General features: G+C 37.9%; 1 protein-coding gene across 4 annotated transcripts in view; it reads right to left on the reverse strand.

Annotated features, from left to right (window-relative positions):
* LOC105389384 (protein spire) overlaps positions 1-23,727 on the reverse strand; it is a 137,910-nt gene that overhangs the window by 3,079 nt on the left and 111,104 nt on the right. The window contains exons 8-15 of one of the 4 annotated variants that reach the window (XM_048629419.1): positions 16,121-16,221; positions 5,997-6,108; positions 4,808-4,891; positions 3,704-3,821; positions 3,151-3,292; positions 2,149-2,295; positions 780-881; positions 570-693 (exon numbers count right to left, since the gene is read on the reverse strand). In XM_048629419.1, the coding sequence (XP_048485376.1) occupies positions 625-693; positions 780-881; positions 2,149-2,295; positions 3,151-3,292; positions 3,704-3,821; positions 4,808-4,891; positions 5,997-6,108; positions 16,121-16,221 (875 nt within the window). In that variant the 3' untranslated portion in view covers positions 570-624. Of the gene's footprint in view, positions 1-569; positions 694-779; positions 882-2,148; positions 2,296-3,150; positions 3,293-3,703; positions 3,822-4,807; positions 4,892-5,996; positions 6,109-16,120; positions 16,222-23,727 lie in introns of those variants that run through there. The other 3 variants (XM_048629412.1, XM_048629405.1, XM_048629415.1) reach the window with 3 other exon arrangements.

Here is a 23,727-nt window from a genome sequence, read left to right on the forward strand (position 1 = left end):
ATGGAGGAACTAGAGCGGTTTGAATGACGTTGTGTGTTATGTTGTCCTGGTACATTGAGATACATGAGGGGACTAGAGCGGCTGGAGTTACGTTCTGTGTTTTGTTGTCCTGGTACATTGAAGTAGAATTACAGACATGGGGTAACTTAGAGCGGTTTGAATAACGTTTTATTTTATGTTGTCCTGGTAGACATTGAAGTACTTAGAGACACGGAGGATTGTGGTAGTTCTAATAATTGCTTGAATATTCTTCCATCCATTTTATTTTGGTACCATGGAGTAGATTTGGTTTAATAGTGGGGAGAGAGTAGAGACACGATGGGTTGTTAGTAGCTTATAACTTTTTTTGAATATACTTGTTGTCTGTCTATGGTACCTCCGAGTTTTTACAACAGTTTTAAAGAGTCATATGCCAGTTTGGGTAGATAAATAAAACATCGAAATATCCACCTATGACTATGGTGGATGAAACTAAAACATCAGTTTGGGGTTAAAGCTTATGTTTGTACTGAAACTAGTGGAAGTGGATAAACAAATGCATCTAAAATATATTGGTACTATACTGTTTATCAGTATTAAAGCTTATAGTTGTACACTAGAGTTAGTCAATAGGTCGATTGTTCATTAGTTTACTAAATTATTACAAATTAGGCATGAAATGGTTGATATTGACCCAAGTGATGTTGACAGAGCCTGAAGGAAAAAAGTAAATATTTAACTGAACGGAAATATCCCATTTAAGAGTATAATTACATTAGGAAATATTATTATACACTTACCTTTGAACAACACTTCTGACAGACAGTCTTTTTGCATAGTTTACACTTTTGTCCCCAAGGTCCAAAAATACCGAAGCGTGTCTTCAAACATAAAAAGCACACCTGAAAAAGGAACAACGCCAAAATAAGTACAGAAAATAATTAAAGGTAAGTACAGTTCCCCAAAATTGATAATGCGCATAGAAATCTTCGCCATTGTTCGGCAGCGGCCGTATTTCCCGAGCGCCAGAAAACGATATGTATTTAGAGTGGTTAAGTGCATTTTCTTCATGCATTTTTTTTAGATTTATGTGTTTGGTGCTAAAAGAGATATTGATTTATCAGTAACGAAATTTGAGTCTATAATTCATAATATTGTCATAATATTAAAATTTACTTCGAAACGACTTGTTACAGTACCTTTCAAATGTCTTACTCAAGCTGGTGTTAATATGGATGAAATAAGGTTTGAATAACACAAGGTTTATATTAGAAGAAGAAATATGGATTTCAAACACAGGTTTACATTAAAATCTCAGTTTTTACAGCGCTGATCATTCACAATAATATTACAATTACAAACTTGGTCTTTTGGGCGTGGCTTTATTGGCAAAGTAAAGTATATCAATGTGACGTATATTTTATTCTTAAATGTGCCTCATAATAAGGCGTCGTCAAAAATAATTAAAGTTGAAATTAAATTCACATTTGAAAAAAAAAACAAGAACGATGTGTAATTGCAGCTCTTTATAACTCCACAAAAGTAATACTGATCTTGACCTTGAGACCTTTGACTGATCGGTGACAGCCACCGACCGCCCAAATTGTTTTCGATTATGTAGGTACACATGATATTGACTACTATTTCTTTCGAACAAGGATCAAAATGCAAGTGCTTTGTTTAAGGCTCTTACGATTCAATGATTCGGGTGTTTCCGGGAATACGACAGTTTGCGAAGATTTGCATGCGCATTATTAATATGGGAGAACTGTATGTCTATCGCCCCTAGTTAGCGACGACGTACAACTTTAGTGTGTGGTTTATGCTTTCACTAAGTTACAGTAGTTGACTAGGGTCACCGACACCATTTAGTTATCTGTGCCGATACGCTAAGAATATCAAACCAGATCTGACCAGCTAATTCTTTCACAGCGGTGACCAACCCTAGCTCTTGTCAAGATCAAGGATCAGATAACAATTCATCACCCTTCTCTTCTCAACATCTTTGATAAACAATGTCAGCACCGACTGGCTGGCTAATCCGGTCACAACGATATCAAACCCGTAGCTGTTGTGTTTGTTACCAACATCGACACGATAAGAAGAATTCCTCAAAAGTCCCTAACCTAGCTCTTGTTTTTGTCAAGGACCCTGAGAACTCAAACTTACCCTTCTCTTCTCCACATCCTCCTTCACCCGTCCCTCAACCGGCAGCACCTCCAGCTCCGCCTTGGTCAGCACGGAGCGGATGTGCACGATCTCCTCCAGCGTCAGGGACAGACGGTCGTCCGTCATCATCGCGTCTTGCCATTGTTTCTGGAAGGAGTGGAGAGAGTTAGGGTTGGGGAGTGAAATCGGGTGGGAGTTGATGATGAAACAGTAATTATGGAATTACTAATGAGTAATGAGACAAATGGAGCTAGCTAAATAATAAAATGGAAATTCTCTAAACTAGACAATTAATAATATTGATCGTCAAGTTAGCGTCTTGCTATTGTTTCTGCAAGGAGTGAAGGGTTGATGATGGAGATAATGTACGTGGTTAGGTTATACTACGAGTACTGGTGCTACAGTAAGGATGGAGATACTAATGAGGTTAAATGAGAAAAGGGTAATTTTATAAATTAGATCGCTCGTCATCATCGCGTCTTGCCATTGTTTCTGGAAGGAGTGGAGGGTTAGGGTTGGGATAGAAATTGGTTGGACTTGATGATAATGTTGCAGTAACGGAGTTACTACTACTAGATGGAAAAAGAGATATTGGATGATGATGAATATGATGATGATGATACTGTACTATAGTAATGATGGAGTAACTAATGCGGCTAAATGACAGAAATAACTCTAAACTACCCAGGATACAATGGATGAAATCAATAATAATTATACTCTACAATTGTTTCTGTAAAGAGGTGATGGGAATGTAATGCTATAAAAATACAAGTGTTCCAGATTGGAATCTAATCACTTGTAAAAGAGGTAACTACTTTAATTTATGGAATGAATGTCTAATCTACACATCCAATGAACTGTAAATATACCTACTAACATATCTAAACAAACATTTTAAACTACATACACAATAATAGTTAAAACATCAAAGATATTACGAAATACCTTTCAAAAATTCATTTTCACCGTGAACCTCTAATAACATCTAGCGCTACTCACATGCGGGTTGCAGGGGCTGCCACTAACCGACTTGATGAGCTCGTCTTGCAACGAGGACCGCGACCAGGACAGCTCGCCCAGCGCCGCGTCGTCGCTGCTGGCGAGCGAGGCTGCGCCGGCGCATGACGCGCGGGACCCCGGCCTGGGGAGAGAAGGGTTCAGTAGTTACAGCAATGATAAGCTGCTAAGTTAAGAGCAGACAGATGTTTAACAGATTGGTAGTGCTGCTTAAGGATTGTCGAGGGCTTCTGTTTTGGTCATGTGGTTTTCTTCTAAATGTAATTTTGTTGCTTCTTATGAATGCCATTTAGAGAGGGGAAATTATAGTTAATAAAAATACCCCAAAAGTTACGAAGAATAATGAGTTTTTGAATGGAGATCAAAAACAGACTGGAACTCCCTCCGATCCACTAGACCTTTTCGTAGACACATTAGCCGGTAGTGGCTGGATGAGAAAGTCCGTGGACAGACTGTGGCTGCGCTTCTTAGGCTCCAGGGACCTATGATCAGCTGTGGACACATACGGGCTTTAATAAACAAGTCCAATAGCTACCTGGAGTGCGGCAGAGAGTGCACCCCCTCGCCCGAGGTGCACACGGGGTGCGGGTGCGCGACGGTGTGCCGCCGCATGGACGCGCGCCGCGACGGACATTGCGTCGCCAGGTCGTATGCTGTGGAGGTGTAATGGAGAGATGAGAACGGGAGTCAGTGAATGGTTGGAAGAGGATATAGAGATGATGGCCACCAGTGCGGTGCGACGAAGCGAAGCGGTGTGCGATATCGACCAATGAAATTGCATAATAACTCTGTTCATGCAATTTCATTGGTCTAACTCGCACACCGCTCCACTACTCCACTTCGCTCTAGTGGAGGAAGCCTTAAGGAGGGTTAACTCGATAATGATATTATTACCACGATAGCATCCGAAGTCACACAATGAGTGCGGAGGTACCTACTCTTATCGTGAAAACCCGCTTTTGTAGCTGAACTTTCAGTCGGTAAGGTACCATACCAGACCTCAACTGTACTAATGTCATATTTTTTATAACTTTTATCTACGTATATAATTAATATAAATTAGGGACTGTATGACCTTGAAAAATAGTAATATTTATTCCTATTAGGTAAATGTTACTAGTTTACACACTAATGGCTGCCGTAAGCACTGAAATTCTATAACTAAAATTGAGGCTAAACATGAAACATGTATAAATGTTGCTAAAAATAAATAAAATTGGAACTTTTATACAAAATAAAACTCGGCTTTAAATGTCGAAACTTTTGTAAGCCGTAAGCACTGAAAGCTATAAAAATAACAGAATAACTTTCAAGGTCTAACAAATAGCGGAAAATTTACGTAAAAGGTAATTTCTGACGCAAATCAAAATATTCGTCATGGAGGATTTAAAAGTGATCTCTTAAATTACTTGATATAATTCATAATTTAAGACGATAAGTCCGTAAAAAAACCAATAATTAACACGAAGTAACACGACGACCTAAAAACCAACAAAACTATGACAAAAATCATGCAGACATTTTCAAACAAATAAAGAACGCCGAAAAAAAGAAGAAACAAAAACAGTTCTGCAAACAAAAAAGTGTAAGCGGCCAGCTACACATCGAGCAAGGAGGTCATGCGTATAAAGGTCCGTACACTCTAGCGCCTCGTCGCAGAACTGGTGGTACTCGTCGTGCGATATGTGGGCGCGGGGCGGCGCGCGCGGCGCCTCCACGCTCTCTGACAGACAGACAGGGACTGGGTTAATTACTGGGTACTTATAATACCATTTGCTGATTGTTGTGGTGCGAAGAACGTTGTGCGTTGGAAAATGGCGGGACGAAGCAGTAACTTATCCCAAAGGGTGCTTTTTCACCATACTTTATTAGGGCAAAGTGGCAAACCTTTGTCAGAAGTTAAATATTTGTGAGCAGAGGTACAAGTCATATTTTTTGATTATATATAGAAAGAACTATTTTAATAGTTTTTCAGGTTGTGCGGAAAATTGTAGGTAGGTACAAAACATATGTGTAGACCTACTCGGTGTGCGTGTGCATGGATAATGGCTAATAAATTTACAAGAGTTTACGTTGTACGGAATAAAAGAGATAAGATAGTAAGTGATAAACTCTGTGAAATCCCAGCTGTGTGCTAATATTGAGATGATAGAGGCCCTAAATATATTTCTAATATTATAATATCAGATCCATGTCAGTAATCAGGCCTTTTTGCCACTTTCTATACTTTCAAAATACGGTAGAAACCTTTTCAATGCTCGGGATAATCCACATTTTATTACACTGATATCATATTACCTTTGCTGCCTTTTCCCTGTAGCGAACCCAAGCCACTTCAGGAAATTACAAATATGTCTCTACCAGTAACAGATATAATATTTTATCCATTCGTTGCCGTTGGGGAAGAGATATAGTAGGTACTTCCAGGAAATTTGGCAATTGGCCAAAAGCAGAACTGATGCCACTTGCAACGGAAACTGACATGACATACATATCAAACCCAAACACCAGCCTCTTGTTATTTCGATACAGCCGCCTGCCTAAATGCACCCTGCATTCCAAATTCCAAATTTCCGAAGCAGAAATACCTGTACCTGTGCAAAGACTACAGAGTGACATTAAATCAACATCCTTGTTTTCTTCTGTCAAACGCACACCCTAATGGTCATGGTCACACACATACCCGTAACGTAAAGGAATCGCCTCTTTTTTCTACTGCCAACCAGCTCGCGTCCTACTGGTTGACAGAAGAAAAAAGAAGCGATCCCTTTACGTTACGTGTATATGTGCGGTGACCTTGAGCCACACACAACAAAGTCCACACTCACCGGTTCTCTTCCAGGGTTTGGGCGGCTGCGGGGCGGTGTGGCGCGGGTAGGGCTGCGGCGCCAGCACCTCGGGGCTCGTGCACGGCTCCGAGTCGTCCTCGTCTTCGTCATCCTGAGGAGAAGAGGATATGTGCATGTTGGAGTTGATAGAGAGCGACAACTTTAGGAAGTATTATTCATCAAATTATTCTTCTTAGCGTCTCAATGACAAACACTGCAACCCCATTGCTGGAGCCTATATGGTTTGACATCATGGTGAGAGGATTGGCCAGGACACGACTGCCCCAAATCCGGCTGATTAAAAATATACTTATTAACAACAGGGGCAGACACGGAAACCAAGATTCGCTTAACAAATCACGTCGACATCTTTAATGATATATTCCAATTATAAAATATTGTGACAATCCTATTAGGCAAGAAAAATTCAAACCTAAACCCTATTGGTCAGCTGATCTATCTAAAATTGTTGCCCAAAGAAGGCTGGCTTTGTCAAAATTTAGGAAAAACCCAACACCAAATAACTTATCCATATTACAATTAAAAATATCAGAGGCTCAACGTTTAATAAGAAATGCTAAAAGTAACTCTTGGAAACAGTTTTGTGACTCTATCGACAGCTCCATATCATCTAGCGAGATGTGGAGGAGAATGAAATGGATTAAAGGTTTTAAGAGTAAAAGAGCCTCAATAGATACCGCTAAAGCTGAATCCCTCTTAGATATGTTGGCTCCAGACTATGTATGCCCTAATAAACCCTCCTTCCAATCTCAAAATAACCAATTAACATCAAAGATCACCTTGCAGGAACTGGTAAATTCAATCAAATCTACTGATACATGTCCGGGGGATGACCACATATCATTTTCTATGGTTAAACACCTTCCATCCAACGGTAAAAAGATACTAGTAGACTTGTATAACTTGATATTTGAGAAAAGTATTATCCCCTTTCAGTGGCGTAACATTTTGTTAGCTCCAATCCCTAAGCCTGGTAGAGAAGGTCAGGGTATTTCAGCAATTAGACCTATTGCATTAATGTCGTGTCTTTGTAAAATTCTACATTCTATTATAAATAAAAGATTGGAGTGGTACATAGAGAAAAACCAGTTATTATCTCAATACACGGTAGGATTTAGAAAATCTAAGTCTTGTTTGGATAGTTTGGCCCGTATTACCTCTAGAATACAAATTGGTTTCAGTAAAAATTTGATAACATTAGGGTGTTTTTTCGATGTAGATAGTGCCTATAATAATGTTAATATTCTAAAAGTATTATATACATTGGACAGTGTCGGTGTGGGTTTTTTAATATGCGATTATCTGTGGGAGTTTCTGAAGGAAAGAAATCTTAAAATATATATAAACTCAAAAAGTATTTTAAACAGACTCACCGGTCAGGGTATTCCTCAAGGTGACCCGTTATCACCGTTACTGTTCAATGTACTAACTATTGGCCTTATAGATCATTTAAATGTACATGTATCACAATACGCAGATGATATTGTTATATACTCTCAGGCTTGCTTTAACTACCTCTGTGGTCTAGTGGTAGAAGCTTCGCTTCATGACCCAGAGGTCCTGGGTTCGATTCCCGGGTGGGACCATCAATTTGTGTTTCTAAATTGTGGTTCTAAGTTTGGTTAGGACATAGAAGGCTGATCACCTGTTGTCCGAAACAGTGAAAACGATCCATGCTGTCGGATGGGCATGTAAAGCAGTCGGTCCTGCGCCTAGCTCTCTCCAGTCGTGTCGGTCAATCCGTCCCATTGGGTTATGAGAGTGATGGAACAGAGAGTGCTCCTGTGTACTGCGCACACACTTGGGCACTATAATCTACTCCTGCGTAGATGGCTGATCTCAATTGAGATTGGCCGCCGTAGCCGAAATTCGGCTAGGAGGACATTATTATTATACTCTCAGGCAAAATTCGTCAATAGTGTTAATAATGATATTCAACGAGCCGTTGATACGTTTTGTGGACTAATATCTGAATTGGGCCTGTCAATTTCAAACAAGAAATCAAAAATCTGTTTATTTAGCCGAGGTTTCAGAAGAACACCCGTAGATATTATAGTCGAAGATAAATCACTTCAATTAGTTGACTCAGTTAAATATTTAGGTATGTGGCTCGATCGATCCTTAAAATGGAATAGACATATCAAAGAGACACAACAAAAAACACAGAAATTTTTAAATATTTTGAAGTGTTTATCGGGCCCTGGATGGGGTATTCACCCCACGCACATGAGAAGATTGTATATAGCATTAATACGAAGTCGATTAGATTACGGTAGTTTTATTTATGATAGTAGCTGCAAAAATCATTTACAAAAATTAGATGTTATTCAAAATCAATCCATGAGAATAGTTGGAGGTTTCGTAAAATCTACACCTGTCCATGTGATGGAAAGCGAACTAAGTTTGCCTCCTTTAAATGTTCGACGCTTTTATTTAGCTGGTAAATTTTGGTTTCGTTCTAAATCGTTAGAAAACAATCCTACAATAGACATCTTGGACGAATTATCTGAACTGTGTGAGAATTCATATTGGGCAAGAAAAAAGAAACCTCTTCTAGTCTCTGTTCATAATAAGTACAAAGATGTAGTCATCCAGTCAAGCCCTATAGTTGAAATGTTCTCGTTGAATACATGGGTCAGTAGTATAAATCTATCAGAAAAAATATGTGTTGAAGTTGAGGGGATTGACGGAGCAAAACGAAACATTAATAAATGTATCCTAAAAGATAAGTGCAACGAGATGTTAATTTCTAAGTATGGTTACCACTATAAAATGTATACAGATGCTTCTCGTACTGGGGACAGCAAAGGAATTGCGTTTTATGATCCACAAGTAGACATAAGCTCTAAATTTAGGGTGGAGGCGCGTTGCTCTATTATGTACCTGGAACTTTTAGCGATAGAACAAGCTGTTTCACACATTAAGAACACTGTAGAGACTAAAATTGTTGTGGTCTCTGACTCCAAAAGTGCTTTACAACACTTGGCTCGCTGTACCTCGAATTGTCGAGGAACACCGATAGCTTATAGTATTTTGGCGGCTATTTTGGAGTTAGAAAGTACTGGCAAACAAATTAAATTTCAATGGGTTCCATCCCACGTTGGTGTTGAAGGTAATGAAATAGTGGATAAATTAGCTGGAGAGGCCTCAATGGATGGTGAAGTTCTCGATTGCCTTCCTTTCTTTACCGATATGTTTCCAATAATTAGAACAGCAGGTTACTCTCAATGGAAAGAATACTTCGATAAGCGTTCGTTAGAGAAAGGCGTTTGGTATAAAACCATTCAGTGCAGTCCCCTTGGCAGTCCCTGGTTCGAGAGAAGCATACTTTCTAGAACCGACATTGTGACATCTCTGAGACTCCGAGCTGGACATCTTCCTTTGAATAAATTTGCGTACCTTATGCGTAAATCGGAATCTCCTAATTGCGATGAATGTGGCAGAGTTGAAGATGTGTACCATTTATTATATGAATGTGTCCGCACGGAGTCCCAGAGACAAGAAATCTATAATAATGCAATGTTCTATGGCGTAGGCGGCTGTAACAGTGTCCTGGCCTATCCTCTTTCTGACGAGGCCAGGCTACTGTACAGACTAGCTCGCTTTGGTATGAAATCTAGAAGATAAGTGATTTTTGATTATATAAATACACAAATAGTATAATACCATTAGTTATATATGCCTAGTTTTAGTTAACAAACTGTTGTAACATAACTTTATTTTGCTCCTACGAGGGCTACATCGTCATTTTATGTACAATGTCCTCTATAAATAAATAAGATAAAAAAAAAAAAAATCTTTAATGATGATGACGACCTTCGAAATATTCACGTACTGCTGGTTTAAATGAGACACATACAGTACAGGATCTAAATACCAAACCAACATAATTAGAAGTCCGTAGAAACCTGAGGAACCGGTTCCGTTAATCGTCTGAGCGATGTCAGACACAGATCTATGTAGAGCAATCCCACTCAGAAGCTTACCGTTTCGAAACCCTTTCGGATTGGCGAAACAAAAGATGCTTAAGAGAGCATAATAAATCAAGAAACGGAGAAGTTTGCGTGACTGAACTGTTTCTATGAGGCCGCAAACTGGTTCTTGAGAAAAAAATCTCCGTCGCGTCTCGTGGGAAGACACGCGTTCACGCGGAAAAAATATAGCCTCGTGGGGAACGAACTAAGCCCTGTGTATTGTGGCCAGGTCCTACATAACCTAGTTCCTATGTACGCAATGATTGCTAGTGATTGCAAATATCAAGGATTTTGTAAGACTGCGAATGATTATCTTGAATCGTATCTATTATGGTGTATTTTTTTCTAATTGCATCTATGAAAGGTTAGCGTGTTGCATCATAAACATAAATAACACGGGTTTATGTTTGCAATTAAATATTTCACAGAAAAAAAGCTCACTGTTCAGTTTTCTTGGGTAACTTTAAATTAAAGCTATTATAAATTAATATGATGTACACTATACAGTTGCTACATAAATGATCTACCCAAAAGTAAGTAAAAAAATATTTTTTTCTATTTGGAGAATTCAAGGGCTTATCGAAAGATTTGGAAACGGTGGTAGCTCAGTCGGGTAAGCGCCCGCTTCTCACGCCAGAGATGCGAGTTCGAATCCGGCACTGACATGAACCAATGAGTTATTTTCTGAATTTAAGTACAATGTATACCATCGCTCTTACGGTGAAGGAAAACATCGTGAGGAAACCTGCGTATCTAGATTTAGCACATCTAGATATGTGAACCCACCAACCCGCAGTGGACCAGCGTGGTGGGAAATGGTCCAAGCTTAGGAAGGCAGTTTAGACCTTGGGGATATTCACAACGGTTCCATTCGAGAGAGCCAGGTGCAGGTACTTACACCCCCACAGAGAATAGAATAGATTTGGAACGCTCGCGAGAAATTCACTCATTATGCAAAATGGAGTAGATGTTAGCATGTTTTATCTTCCAAAATTATGCATGTCGCAACAGCAGGAAGGAATTCCGTAAATAAATACAAAAGCCACGAGACTATAGGCACGTATTTTCAGTATTTTACGCTTAAGTTCATTGATTGTCCACGTTTACCGATAGTAAATTCATTGTTTACGGTCGGTTAAAATGTTTGATCTCATTTATATTGCGGTTTTAAAGAAATTGTTTCGAAATGAAATTCCTTATTTGAACAAGATTCCATACTAGAACAACAGTTTTACTAATATAGGATAAACAACCAAGGTACCAAGGCAACATAGATTGACGAGAGCTAGCGACCTTGCGTTTCACACGCGACAAAGCGGATGAGGTTGAAGACACCGTGATTGCAAATAAAAGATTTATTGGAAAAGGTCATGCCTTTTTTGTAGGTTACTTTGTTCGAGAAGTAATTAATGTGTTCAATATAGAAAAGCAATACCTACCTAGTCTTGAAAGCTACTTCAGCATGTAAGTAGGTGGTTTTTATAAGAATGTTATTAGACGGTGATCGTGATCAGCCGTTTTCAGCATCCATGCATAGAGGTTCAATGACACACCTAACCATTACGTTTTTTCTCAACAGTATTTCTCTATCTCCGGAACTACCTACATTCCTGGTGCTTCTCAAACTAAAATTAACTTTGTATCTATAACAATAGGGGCAATTTCGCATTGCTCTCGTTACCTTCCTGGCCGATGATTGCAGACATTTTTCTTCACAATAAACTATAAATTGGTTCCACTGAGTCTTATCTAGGAAGCTGTTGGTGTGTCTAACAAGATTTATAATAAGTAAGTGGTTCTACCTATGTATCACATAGCGGAATTGCGATATTCGATTCGCCACGATATGTGTGTGGAATGATTTTGAACTTGGTTTTGAGGTCGTACAATACTGTATCGTCAATTCATCAAGTTTTAGTGACTATCATAGGGAATTAAGATTTGCATTGGAATCATAATTAAAATAATTAATAGAGCATCAATATTGAAAAAGGTCAAGTTGGTCGGGTCGGTTTTGCAGACCAATAAATATTTTAAAACTTTAAAGTTAAAACTTTTTGATTAAATGCAATCGGTTGGCTGATCTCAATAAATAAATGATGATGGGCACCAATATATGGAAGCTGGGACCAGCACCAATAGAAATGAGTGATACGTCGTTGAAAAGGTATTTTTTTGCAGAATATGAATAACGGAAGCGCTAGTCTTGATTTACTGTCCAATAAGAATAATCGTACCTTGAAAGTTTTTATATTTTATTTCTGTAATTTTAATGATTTTGTTAGTTTTTCACATTCATTTTTAATTTTTATAACGAAATGATCATATTTCATATAATATTATATTTGTTTATTATCTCAGTTGAAAGTAATTTCTCCAATTTCAATAATACGTGTTTACGTGTATTACGCCCTAACTGTCATCAGGAGAGAGAGTGCAATGCCATAGAAAAATACTTCCTTCCGACGAATATATTTCAAAATGGACAACATATACGGATTTTTCGTCATAATACTTTTTTGCTCACTTGAAAAGAGCTATCCAACGATGTATGTCTCATCTTTATTGGACATAGGTCCCAAAACGCCCATTGTCATTTATTCTGTAAAACTTTATCTGAAGAAAATTTTATTTTCCAGTTTCCGGAGTAATATGAATCTAATCATACTTACTGAATACTCCAACTTCTATCATGGGATGACCCAATGGGAATGTTTTTTATTTACCTGCTATAAAATCAAGAGCTCATTATGGAAGAAAATCCTTTCTATTTTCACCATCACTATAAGTACGATGCGGATATCGACGATCGTTTCCCTTCAAAGGGCAGCGAGGGCACCCATGTACCAGGCAATCATAAAGCATCTATAGCCTCACAATATGTGCATTCAAGGGAAAGTCGCAAAGGCGAAATGTCAGAGAGCGCCTCAGCTGCAGTTTATGCAATCTGCACCTAAGTACCTACGGCATAGTTACGTCATTTCAGTGCAGGCAATCTCGGAGTAATTTAAAAGCGAATTCTTGGTTTTTTCACCCGTTGCAACTTGCAACATGGAGTTGGACCAAATGTATCATTTCTTGGTAAAGATGATTATGTGTCTTTGGAAAGGGATTGAAAATCTCTCTTCTTTCTGCCTCTCACTTCCACACACGACACTGATGAGACTAAACAAAGAGAAACTACACTCAAGTCAATAAATAATTCCTCACGTATCGTAAGTTCAGTCACCTCTGTTCACCCTTTGCTCACTTTGACCATTCTATCCCACTTCTTATTTCCCTCGAGATCTAGTGAAAAATAAATGATCCAATTTTGTGTAGAAAACAGTAACTTCATGATGAAAAGTTCAAATTCTATTATAGCTACCTCTAGTTGGATGTACACCGACATTAAAATTAGTTCTACTTCTATTTATACATAATATGTATGGATCTCATTTTGTACCTGTGAAGGTACGTTATCACAAAACGGTGTGCTTTTATTTACATTATGTATGTCACCTAATTTTACCTGTGAAGATACCTTCGTATATATGAGTATTTAATTCCAAACTGTAGAACCAAGCACACGAAAATCATGCCTCTCTTTCAGCCTGAAAATGGACCCATCTCTACAAAGCAAAACTGTTCTTGTCCCAGTTAAAATAAAGTGGATGTTGCGTTGTCAGCGCAAACTAGGGCGGACCTAGTTATTTATGACGGAAAATGTTTACACAAGTGCGGATAGAGCTTAAATGGATGGAATATTCTGAGAAAAAACTAAACTTTTATAGAATTTAATAATCTCTTACCTTGGATAAAATTGTTTACTTCATAGTTTTTTATTTATTAATGCATAGATTTGTTCGAATTCATAAAAAAATATATATGTAAGACGAAAAATATATGCTAAATCTTAAAAAATAAATTATACTTTATTTTCACTAAGCCATAACGTATCCACTGATAGTTCATGCCTTGCATCATAAAGCTGCTACCAGCTACCTTCCTAAGCTCGTTTGGTAGTGGCTCGGAGGGTGTCACAGTAGGTATACAGGTTGTTGCAAAAAAGGTTTACTATAGAGAATTTTTTTTTCGCGAATTTCGACATTCTCATTTTATTTTCAGGCTTAGATATAACATGCTGCACACGTAGGTTTAGGCTTAGCATACCCTTTTCGGAACACCCTGTATTTGTCCGTCTGTGGTCTCCACTCGAGAATAATTCTGCTACAGAATACTCTACTCTATGCTTCACAGAAAACGGCCCCGTCAGGCATTAAGCAGGATGTTTCTAGTGAGTAATTAGCATTCTAAAATTAGTGTTTCTGCTAACTGTACTCTTAACCCTAGAGTGCTCGCGCTATGAGCATTTTGCCGCCCTCAGCAAATAATGTTTATTATTTTGTGAACTATACACTCCTCAAGGTCCAGCGTCCATGTAGCTGCCCTCTCGGTCTTCTCCTACATGTTACGTAAATTTGGAGAAATTCAGTGCACAGGTTACAGCAGGAAGAGAGAATTGAAGAGAGTGTGTCGCACGCGGCGGCAAAATGCTCACGGCGCGAGCACTCGCGTCAGTGAAATTAAAGTAATTTTTTTTACATTTGTTATGAAATATTGTTAGTTTTTCAGTCTTTTTTGGTAATAATAATGTTAATTAATTTAGGTATGTGTCTATTTCAGTTTACATTCGATTTACGATATAACTTTGTTAATTTACTAACAAGTTAATTTTACGAAGAATTTACCTGGAAAAAATAGCTCTGCCTATAACTACACCACGTATAACAATAGAATCTTAAATATGGACAGTATATAAGTGTTTTTATTGGTCCGGTGGTACAAATCTCCCGTTTCGTACTACCGGACCGACAAAAAACACCCTAAAGAAGAGAGGGTACATGCCTATAACTATGTCCATATAAGAAAAATAGCAGGTCAAAAAAGGGTGCAATACATGAAGAAAGTTAATGTGCAACGAACACTTTGTGTTCATGTTTCAGTACTGTGTTGCTTAAATAAATGCTGTAGATGACGATAACGTCTAATTTTTTTAATAATTTTGAGATTTGTTGATTTTGTGTGGCTTAAGACAAATTTATACCTAAAAGATCAAAATTTTTCCCAAAGCATGAACGATAGCTCATATATTAAACAATTATAATATAAAAACTATAAATATTACTTTTCCTAATACCATATGATTCATTTTATTCAAATTATATGCATTTATAAGTTTTCGTAATTATTAAGTGTCCAAAAAATACATTTTAATATGGGCGGCAAAATGCCGCCACGCGAGCACTCGCGTCACAAAAAATGGCGCGACTACTCTAGGGTTAATAACTTAAATACTTTTCCAGTATGCATAGGGGGTCAGAGTTTCATTTCTACAGACATAATGTACCTCACATTACCCTTATTCTGCATACATTCAAAGGAAATTATTTGGACGTAGAAAAGTATTTTGGTTTTATATCTTAAAACATCAACAACGATAATTTGTACGGATAAAATACTCTGGTAGAAATATCTGACGCCCTTTACATAATAGTTATCTTACTTCGTTGTAGTAATAACAACTGAAAAACCTGATAAAAAGTCGAGAAAATAATCAAACAGCGTGAGATTTTATGTTAGCGGTTAATAGCTGTGTTTGAATAGATCTCTTGCAATAAACCGTTTATAGCCAAGATAGAGGAACTTGGGATGGAATAATGTCAGGGCCAAATAGGTTTTCAGAGGAATGGATGTTGTTTTAAAAAAATAAACTTTCCTCTTTTGTTTCTTAAGATCATGGAAAATATTGGACGGCTGAATGGTGTTGTAGTTAGTGACTCTGAATACTATGCCGAAGGTCCCGGGTTCGATTCCCGGTTGGGGCAGATATTTGTTTAGAGACAGATATTTGTACTCGGGTCTTGGGTGATATTGGGTTGATATTTATATTTAGTATGTATCTATCTATGTATTTGTGTAGATATATCAGCTGTCCGATGCCCATAACACAGGTTCTGCCTAGCTTGGGGTCTGATGGCCGTGTGTGAGATGTCCCCATATATTTAATATTTAAAAACAATATTTTATTTTCTCTTCAGAATGGCGATAGTGGTAGGCTTCAAGAAGATGCTGGTAATGAATGCTTACCTCCAGGTTATCGAAGTCAACTTTGATGAGTCGTCGCTGCGGCGGCGCATGCGGCGTGACGTCACCGCTGCGGCCGCCCGGCCCGCTGCCCGTGCCCGTTGCTGCAACAAACATTACACCACGTTATTATGTATACAACTATACAGGATGTTGCAAAAAGGGTGTACTAAGCCATAAGAGGGGTAACTCAGGGGATCATTATGAACAACTTTTGTTCTACAAGTTTTGAAAATTCACGAAAAAAAATATCTCTTTCCATAGAAACTGTTTTGGTAACTTTTTATTGTGGAGAACGATTTTTTTTCCTCGAAAAGCGAGTCTTTATCCAAATGTTGTAGTTTGGAATTGATTAGCAAACATTTACTGGCAATGCAATACTGCCTTTTTACACGAGTCTTATGATTATGAGTTAGGTCGTTTATTCATTAATGATGATGAAAATAATGTCAAAAACTAGTTTGATATAGTTATTTAATCTTTATCGAAAACCACAAGATGCACATAATTTGTGCATTATGAATTTTAAAATACCAATAGATTACATCACTAATGACATCGGAAGTAAAATAAGAATGTAAATAAGAGCGACTGGAGGCGAAAACATAAAATAAAAGTAAAGTGTTGGAGCGGTGACCTTTGCCTCGTTATGTAACTCTGCGTAAATGTTTATGAAGGTAGTTCTGTAAGTGGAAACAACACATAAAAGAGTGTAAGTATTTTGTTAACTCAACTTTTGTATAGTTATACAGAATGGTCATAAATTGCGGATGGTTGGGTCATATACGTGAATGATTAAATACCGTTTCATCATCATCCTCGGCCCATCACGTCCCCACTGCTGGGGCACGGGTCTCCTTCCAATGAAGGAAGGGTTTAGGGCAAGTCCACCACGCTGGCCTAGTGCGGGTTGCTGGACCCCGACACAAGCAAGCTTGTGCTGAGAGAGTTGTCGGGTAAGTGAGCACCCGACTGTCAGAAATACTGTTTAAAAAAATGTATTTGGCCAACTTCAAAGAGTGAAAAGTGCGCCATAACTGCCTGTATTTCATCGTACCTACTTATATCAAATATCAATAGAAAAGGCCCCTTGCAAATCCAGATAACGTCTGAAAGATTTATAAATGCATTATTACTCATGTACTCACCTATGTTATACGTACGTACCTAGTCATATCTCTACAATATGTATATCTCAGAACTCTCAAATATCCCAAACTTACATTACATTATGTACTAGAACTAGAACTAATGTGTAATGTAACACGCCAAGGTCTGTCCTATCGCTGTCGTGTATCGGGTATGTCTGACACACTTTCAAAACAAGCCGATTCATTAGTCCAACTAACAATATTGAATAAGCATTTTTTGTATTGCCTAATAACCATTTGGACAATGAATAGTTAAGATAGACTATGTTTTTTGTGTTAACAAAAAGAGAATTTAAGACGTGGCTTGTTTCATGAAATATTTAGGTAGGTATTGTCACGTATCTTGTATTGAATACAAAAGTAGGCCACAACAGTCGGATCGCCTGAAAAGGATTTCCCGTGGGTTTTATTCAACCTTTTTCCGATCCCGATAATAATACTATTTTATTTAATAGCTATCTTTCCTGTAAGCCTACTTTCTGTATAAATAGCCGAAGCACCTCTTGACTCAGATCTTGGCCGGATGATCACTCAGTGCCATTAATTAAGGGGAACCCGCACATAAGCTGTTGGTCCCAGAAGATTACGGTCATTAAACCATGTCAGATACCTTTTTTTCAGGCGGTTTTTTAACACATCGCGTGTGTGGGCAGAGAGAGATAGGTACCTACCTACTTGAAATAACTTATTATACAAACAAAGGAGTTCAAGTATGTTTCTTAGAACAAAATACTTTTATTTATGTAGATTAGAGAGTGAGGAGTGACAAGGAAATGAAAGCAATTCGAGATAACTATTCTATTTATTTTTAAGGCTGCTTTTATATCAGTTTTAATTTCCTTTTAACTGAAGCCAAAGGATATAGGTTAACTCTGGATTATAGTTATCACGTTATAAGCCACAGACATGAAACAAAACATAGTCCTAAAGCTATAGACATCTACTGCGGATAAAGCTCATCGGATGAACATCAGTCTATTCTGGATGTGCTAATGACATGAGTTATTACTGGAAGTCGTGGCTCCGAGCCTAATGCCCCGTCAGCTCTCCCCACCCCCTCTTTTAACCCCAGACAGAACGGTACTAGCGACCCTCCAAGTAATGAAACCTTTATTAAGCAAGTTGTTCAGTTGGAATCACAAACTTTCTGAGAAGCCCAATATTGTACCAGACAAATGAATAAAGCACGAGATTCGCTTTGTAGACTGAAGAAGACTTTGGTAGTTAAGGCAAGGTTACACGTTTTTATTGTTGGTTATTAGTCGACATATCATCAATTCTCGTGGCATACTACACAAAGCATCTGCATCAATTTGTCATCGCACCATTTTGCGCATTCTCCATTTTGCAACACCTAAAATTCGGATCAAGGATTTAAACGGGCTCAGACTTCAACTTTGACCAATTAGCCAATTAGTTGGCCAGATGAATGGGCTATTGGGCCAAAAGTCGTGTTGCATTTGTCCTCTGCCCGCGTGGAAAGTTTGAATGCGTTTCGCGAATACAAATTTAAACATCGAACGTGTTTTAAAACGCAAGGCCGATTGGCTGATAACCCGGTGGTGACGCACTGCATCCAATGAAATGCATCAGTATTTCTGACGGTTTACTTAACAGCATTGATTTGTGCACGCTGGTGCACGCAAATTATGTAAGTAACACTATACCTATAGCATATTGTTTTATTGTGTGTCGGTGTTTGAAAACAATATTTCTCTGAATTTTGTTAATAGAATTCAGAAACATGAATCCATAATGAAATGCCGCCACCGACTTTTAAATTCTCACAAGTGTTATGTGAACTAGACGTTTATCATATTACTAAACATACGTGAAAATTGATAGTGTATAATAAAATCTCATGAATAAGTAACTTCGGTAATTTGCTGTTTATATTGATAACATTATTTATAGAGTGCCTACTGCCTCTAGACTTACACAAAATCTAACTACAAATTGTATAAGTACCTATACGATTACCTAAAAGTTGCAAGAGCCCGCACTCACCAATTTAAACTAGTTTAAGCTAACCTGAGATTATCTCCGAGATTACCCATGCCACCGCAGTGCAGAACTGCGCGTGATCAAGTGTCGTTTAACTTCCAAGTAAAGTGCCGACTTAGCACTCCGGACATGGCTTTAAACTAGTTGTGGCGACATAAAGAACAAGCTAATTAAGTTTTGTACACAGATGTAGCGGGAAATAGTAACTAAAGATACATCTAGTTTCATGTGTCTAAGTCTAATAATAAGTATCTAACAGTGGTAAACTAAAGCCTGTTTTACATACTGTTTAGTGCGATTACTAAGTAGACGTGCATTTCTGGGTATGTATAGTATATTCAAAATACGGACGGTCGAATGGCGTAGTGGTGACGGTCGAATGGCGTAGTGGTTAGTGGCCCTGACTGCTATGCCGAAGGTCCCGGGTTCGATTCCCGGCTGGGGCAGATATTTGTTTAAAGACAGATATTTGTACTCGGGTCTTGGGTGTTGATATTTATATTTAGTATCTATCTATCTATGTATTTGTGTAGATATATCAGCTGTCCGACACCCATAACACAGGTTCTGCCTAGCTTGGGGTCGGATGGCCGTGTGTGAGATGTCCCCACATATTTATTTATTTATTTATTTTTTATAAAATACATGTACTTAACACTCTCACTCAAAAGTGTGTAAATCGGGTATCTTTGGTATAAATAGCGGAGTACCCGTTAAAAACACTGATAGTAATGAGAATAAGACAACGAATCTTTAATCCACTCACTCTTGTCTTTGTTAATTCTTGTAAAGCAGGCATACGATGCTAAAAGATTTACTGAAGTAATAAAGCTCAGTGTTTACGAGGCCTTGGGTTAAATACTTAAAGCGGTCTGGCGACTGAAAGTGCTATCTACATAGTAATGAATTAAAAATACAATTTAGTTCATAAAGGTCTTGAATATGAGCGGCAGAAAAATAAAGACAGTGCGATTGAACCCTATAAATTAGTGCCTGGAAACAGTGGTTCATAAATGCACATTGCCTAACCTAAAACTGCATGGGACTATATTATAGTATTCATGTCAGTCCTCAATCAATAAGTGATGCTTTTTCTTTAGGTATATAAACTTACCCCTTTGTAACTATGGGTGTTGAATTACCTACGCATTGTTTTTAATAACTACAAGAAGCGCACCCTAACTGCAGTGACTCATACAATGCCCAGACCACTTTGGTACTGACAGGGGTGAATAATTCATAATGTTGTTAATCACAACAATAAGTACTTGGCAAAGTCTACAGATTCTTCGTTCTTCTAGAGTCTAGACGATTAGAGGCCTTGCGTAGGTTGGTATATTCCTATATTAATTGTCGTGTCTAGGTACTTATCTAAAAAAAAACATGACAAGCGTTTCACTACTAGTGCACTATAGCTGAACATAAAAGAGTAGAGAATAATTGAGGGCGTGGCAATCTAAGAAAGTGGCCACACTATTATAGTATAGAAAACGGACAAAAGTATCACGATACTTTAGCAGAAAAAATCAAAACGAGAAATGTTTCAAATATTTACTAATTATAAAATGCCACTTTTTGGGGAGGTTTATGTTAAGAGGGTAGAGGGGGGCAGTCTTGAATGAATTTCATTAAATCAAATCAACTGTAACTTTTATTTCATTGTGTATTTCATAATGTATTTTTTGCACTGAAACACGTGTTGGTTATACCATTATGTAATTACTATAGGAGAAAAGTGATAGTATCACACATCGATATTTTATTACAGTTTTTTCTTGCTCAGGAAAAAGTTCAAATGTGCCCCGGCAATTCTTCTAAAACTGTGTTTACCGATTTTCCTGCAACAAATTATTTAATTGGTCAGAAAAGCAGTGACTTGCAAATTATTATGTCTGGGGAATTTATACCGACTCTACATATTCTTACACATATTTTTACAATAGGTACTCTTAACACGGAGAGACCGACACACATAGACACCTACAGCTGTAAAACTTATCGATACCCCTTTTGAGTCGGGGGTTAGTAAAAAAGTATCTAGACCTGATGTTTTAACAACATTAGCATCCAGACCCTGATGTCATGTAACGTTTGACACTAGTATTTTCTAACCTCTATAAGAATAACAAATACACATTGAAAGGCATTCTATTACATCAAAATAGTACTTTTTTACAAGAACTATAAGCAATGTATGTTAATGGTTAGAAATTAAGTACCTACTCACCAGTATAAAACGCTGCTCTTTCATAAACATCGTATATATTGACTAATACTTCTCCAGCCTCATTCTCCGCCAAACATCGTAGGTAAACGCTGTAAATCATCTGTCTAGCTTCGCTGCGAATGGTTTTATTCATTTTCACTTCGTGAACAAACTCAACAATCCACAAAACTCCAAAATTAAGCAAAATTCGATTTGTTTATACAGGAACAGGGCGAGTTTGACATTCAAACCATAGAAACAGACCACAAATCACAAGTTTTTTTTAATTGCCAGGTTTAAATCTGTTTAGTTCCAAAAACATTAATCTCTACTCTTTTGTGTTCAGCTATAGTTATTTTCATGAGATTGATATAAAGAACAACGCAGTAATGGATAGAAACGGAAGTAAACACATTTATTTCTATCTGCGGATGGCCAGCGGCAGTATCACATTGCGCTTTTAATTTAAATCGAACGTAGCGAGGTATTATTCTATATTAAAGAGCTGAGGTAAAACAGAACCATAAAATAAATATTCGTTTTACCTACTTACGTAGGTAGTGAAAGAATTATGATTTTTTTTCTTAACCCACTATTTAATGCAATTATTAACACAGTCTCATCAAAAAGTACCAAGGCACCAGAACACGCAAAGAGCTTACAGTTAGCCGTGGTCGCCACGCTGCCCCAATACGCCTTGTCTTGTGCGACGTCCAGCCCCGACTCCTCTGGGCTCCTGGTAGGTTCCACGAGCCCCGACACGGGCCGCGTGCCCAGCAGCAGCGCCGCCGGGGACACCCTGGAGCGGCGCAGCTTGACGGTGACCTTGGCCGAGTTGGCCAAGCGTTGGCCAGAGAAAGCCAAGGGTTGGCCGGGTAGAGCGAAAGTTTAATAGGTGAAAGGTCAGAGTTCTAGTTGACGTGTGTGTTACGTATTACGCACGGTTAACAATTTTAATAAAATTTTAACACACTAAAATTACACTAGTAGTTTAATAATATTTTAGCTAGGTGGCAAAAAGTTGAGCACAGTCCAGAAATTTAATCGAACATCTGATCCGCGTAACGCAGTCCCTCAAGGTAACACTGTTTCAATATTTTGTTTCACAACACACTGCGTCGTAGGACTAAAATATCCTTGCACCACACATAAATTTAGTATTTAAACGTACCCACTAACTTTAAAAATAGCTTCTTTAACTTAATTCACTATGTAGATTTTATTTAGTAAAATTTGTCTAATTTTATTTTGGTTCTTGTTCTGAGGTTTAGTAAACGCGTGCTCGATCTTTGGCGCTCGTCGCCATATTGGATCGTCGGGGGTGGCGAGTTCACGCATGCGCTGTAAAGTTTAACTTTTATAAAGGGAAAAGAGCAGGGGGATGATTCTACACGTACCAATAGCTACAATATGAGATTCTATGCTTTTAGCATGACTGTAAAAATTCATGATTTTTTATGTTGTATTTAAGATTTTGTCCTCCTAGTCCTAGTCTTGGTGTAAATAGAAACTGAAAGTTTTGTAAAGATTAGGTACCTACGTCATTGTTTTGTGACGTCAGAGCGAGCCCGCCCGCCCCCAAATGTAATTTATTTTCAGACCTGTCAGAAGCCGGCTCAGCCGAGATTCAAAGTTATTTTTGGACAAAAATAGTTTCATGATATTAAAATAAATACCTACCACCAAATTTGATAAGTAATAAGATTCAGGATGACCGTCTGTTTCTAAAAGGCCAAGTATCAACCTAAAACGATTCTTATTTTGTGTCTTATCTCTCCCAACGACCACTACAGTGTCCTCGGCCTTCCTCATCCTGTCACTACCAGCTATTTGTCAGAAGGTAAGAGGGTGTCTAACCCGAGGACACTGGGAGATAATTTGTTATTCAGTAATTATTGCACCCAGTCTTACGCCCAGTGTCACTGGCTTCTGCACTTATTTTATACGAACTACCGACTATGCTACACTTCTTTCTTGGTAACCTTAGTTTTCAGATGAATTATTCTATTTTTCAGGCAATTTCAATATAACTTTCAGTCTTTCAGCAACTGACTGTAAGTAAAATTTATTGTGAAAATAAACTTGTACTGTATATAATATACTTATTGATATAAGTAGGGTAGTACGAGTAGAATATATAAATTCACTATTTAAATACCTACAATATCCAGACCAAAACGAATCTGTATCGATCATTCTCGTTATATCGTTATCATTGAGCTTAATTATTTTTAATACCAGTATTCAAT

This window comes from Plutella xylostella, chromosome 4 (assembly GCF_932276165.1).
Source record: "Plutella xylostella chromosome 4, ilPluXylo3.1, whole genome shotgun sequence".
In the NCBI taxonomy this organism is placed as follows: Eukaryota; Metazoa; Arthropoda; class Insecta; order Lepidoptera; family Plutellidae; genus Plutella; species Plutella xylostella.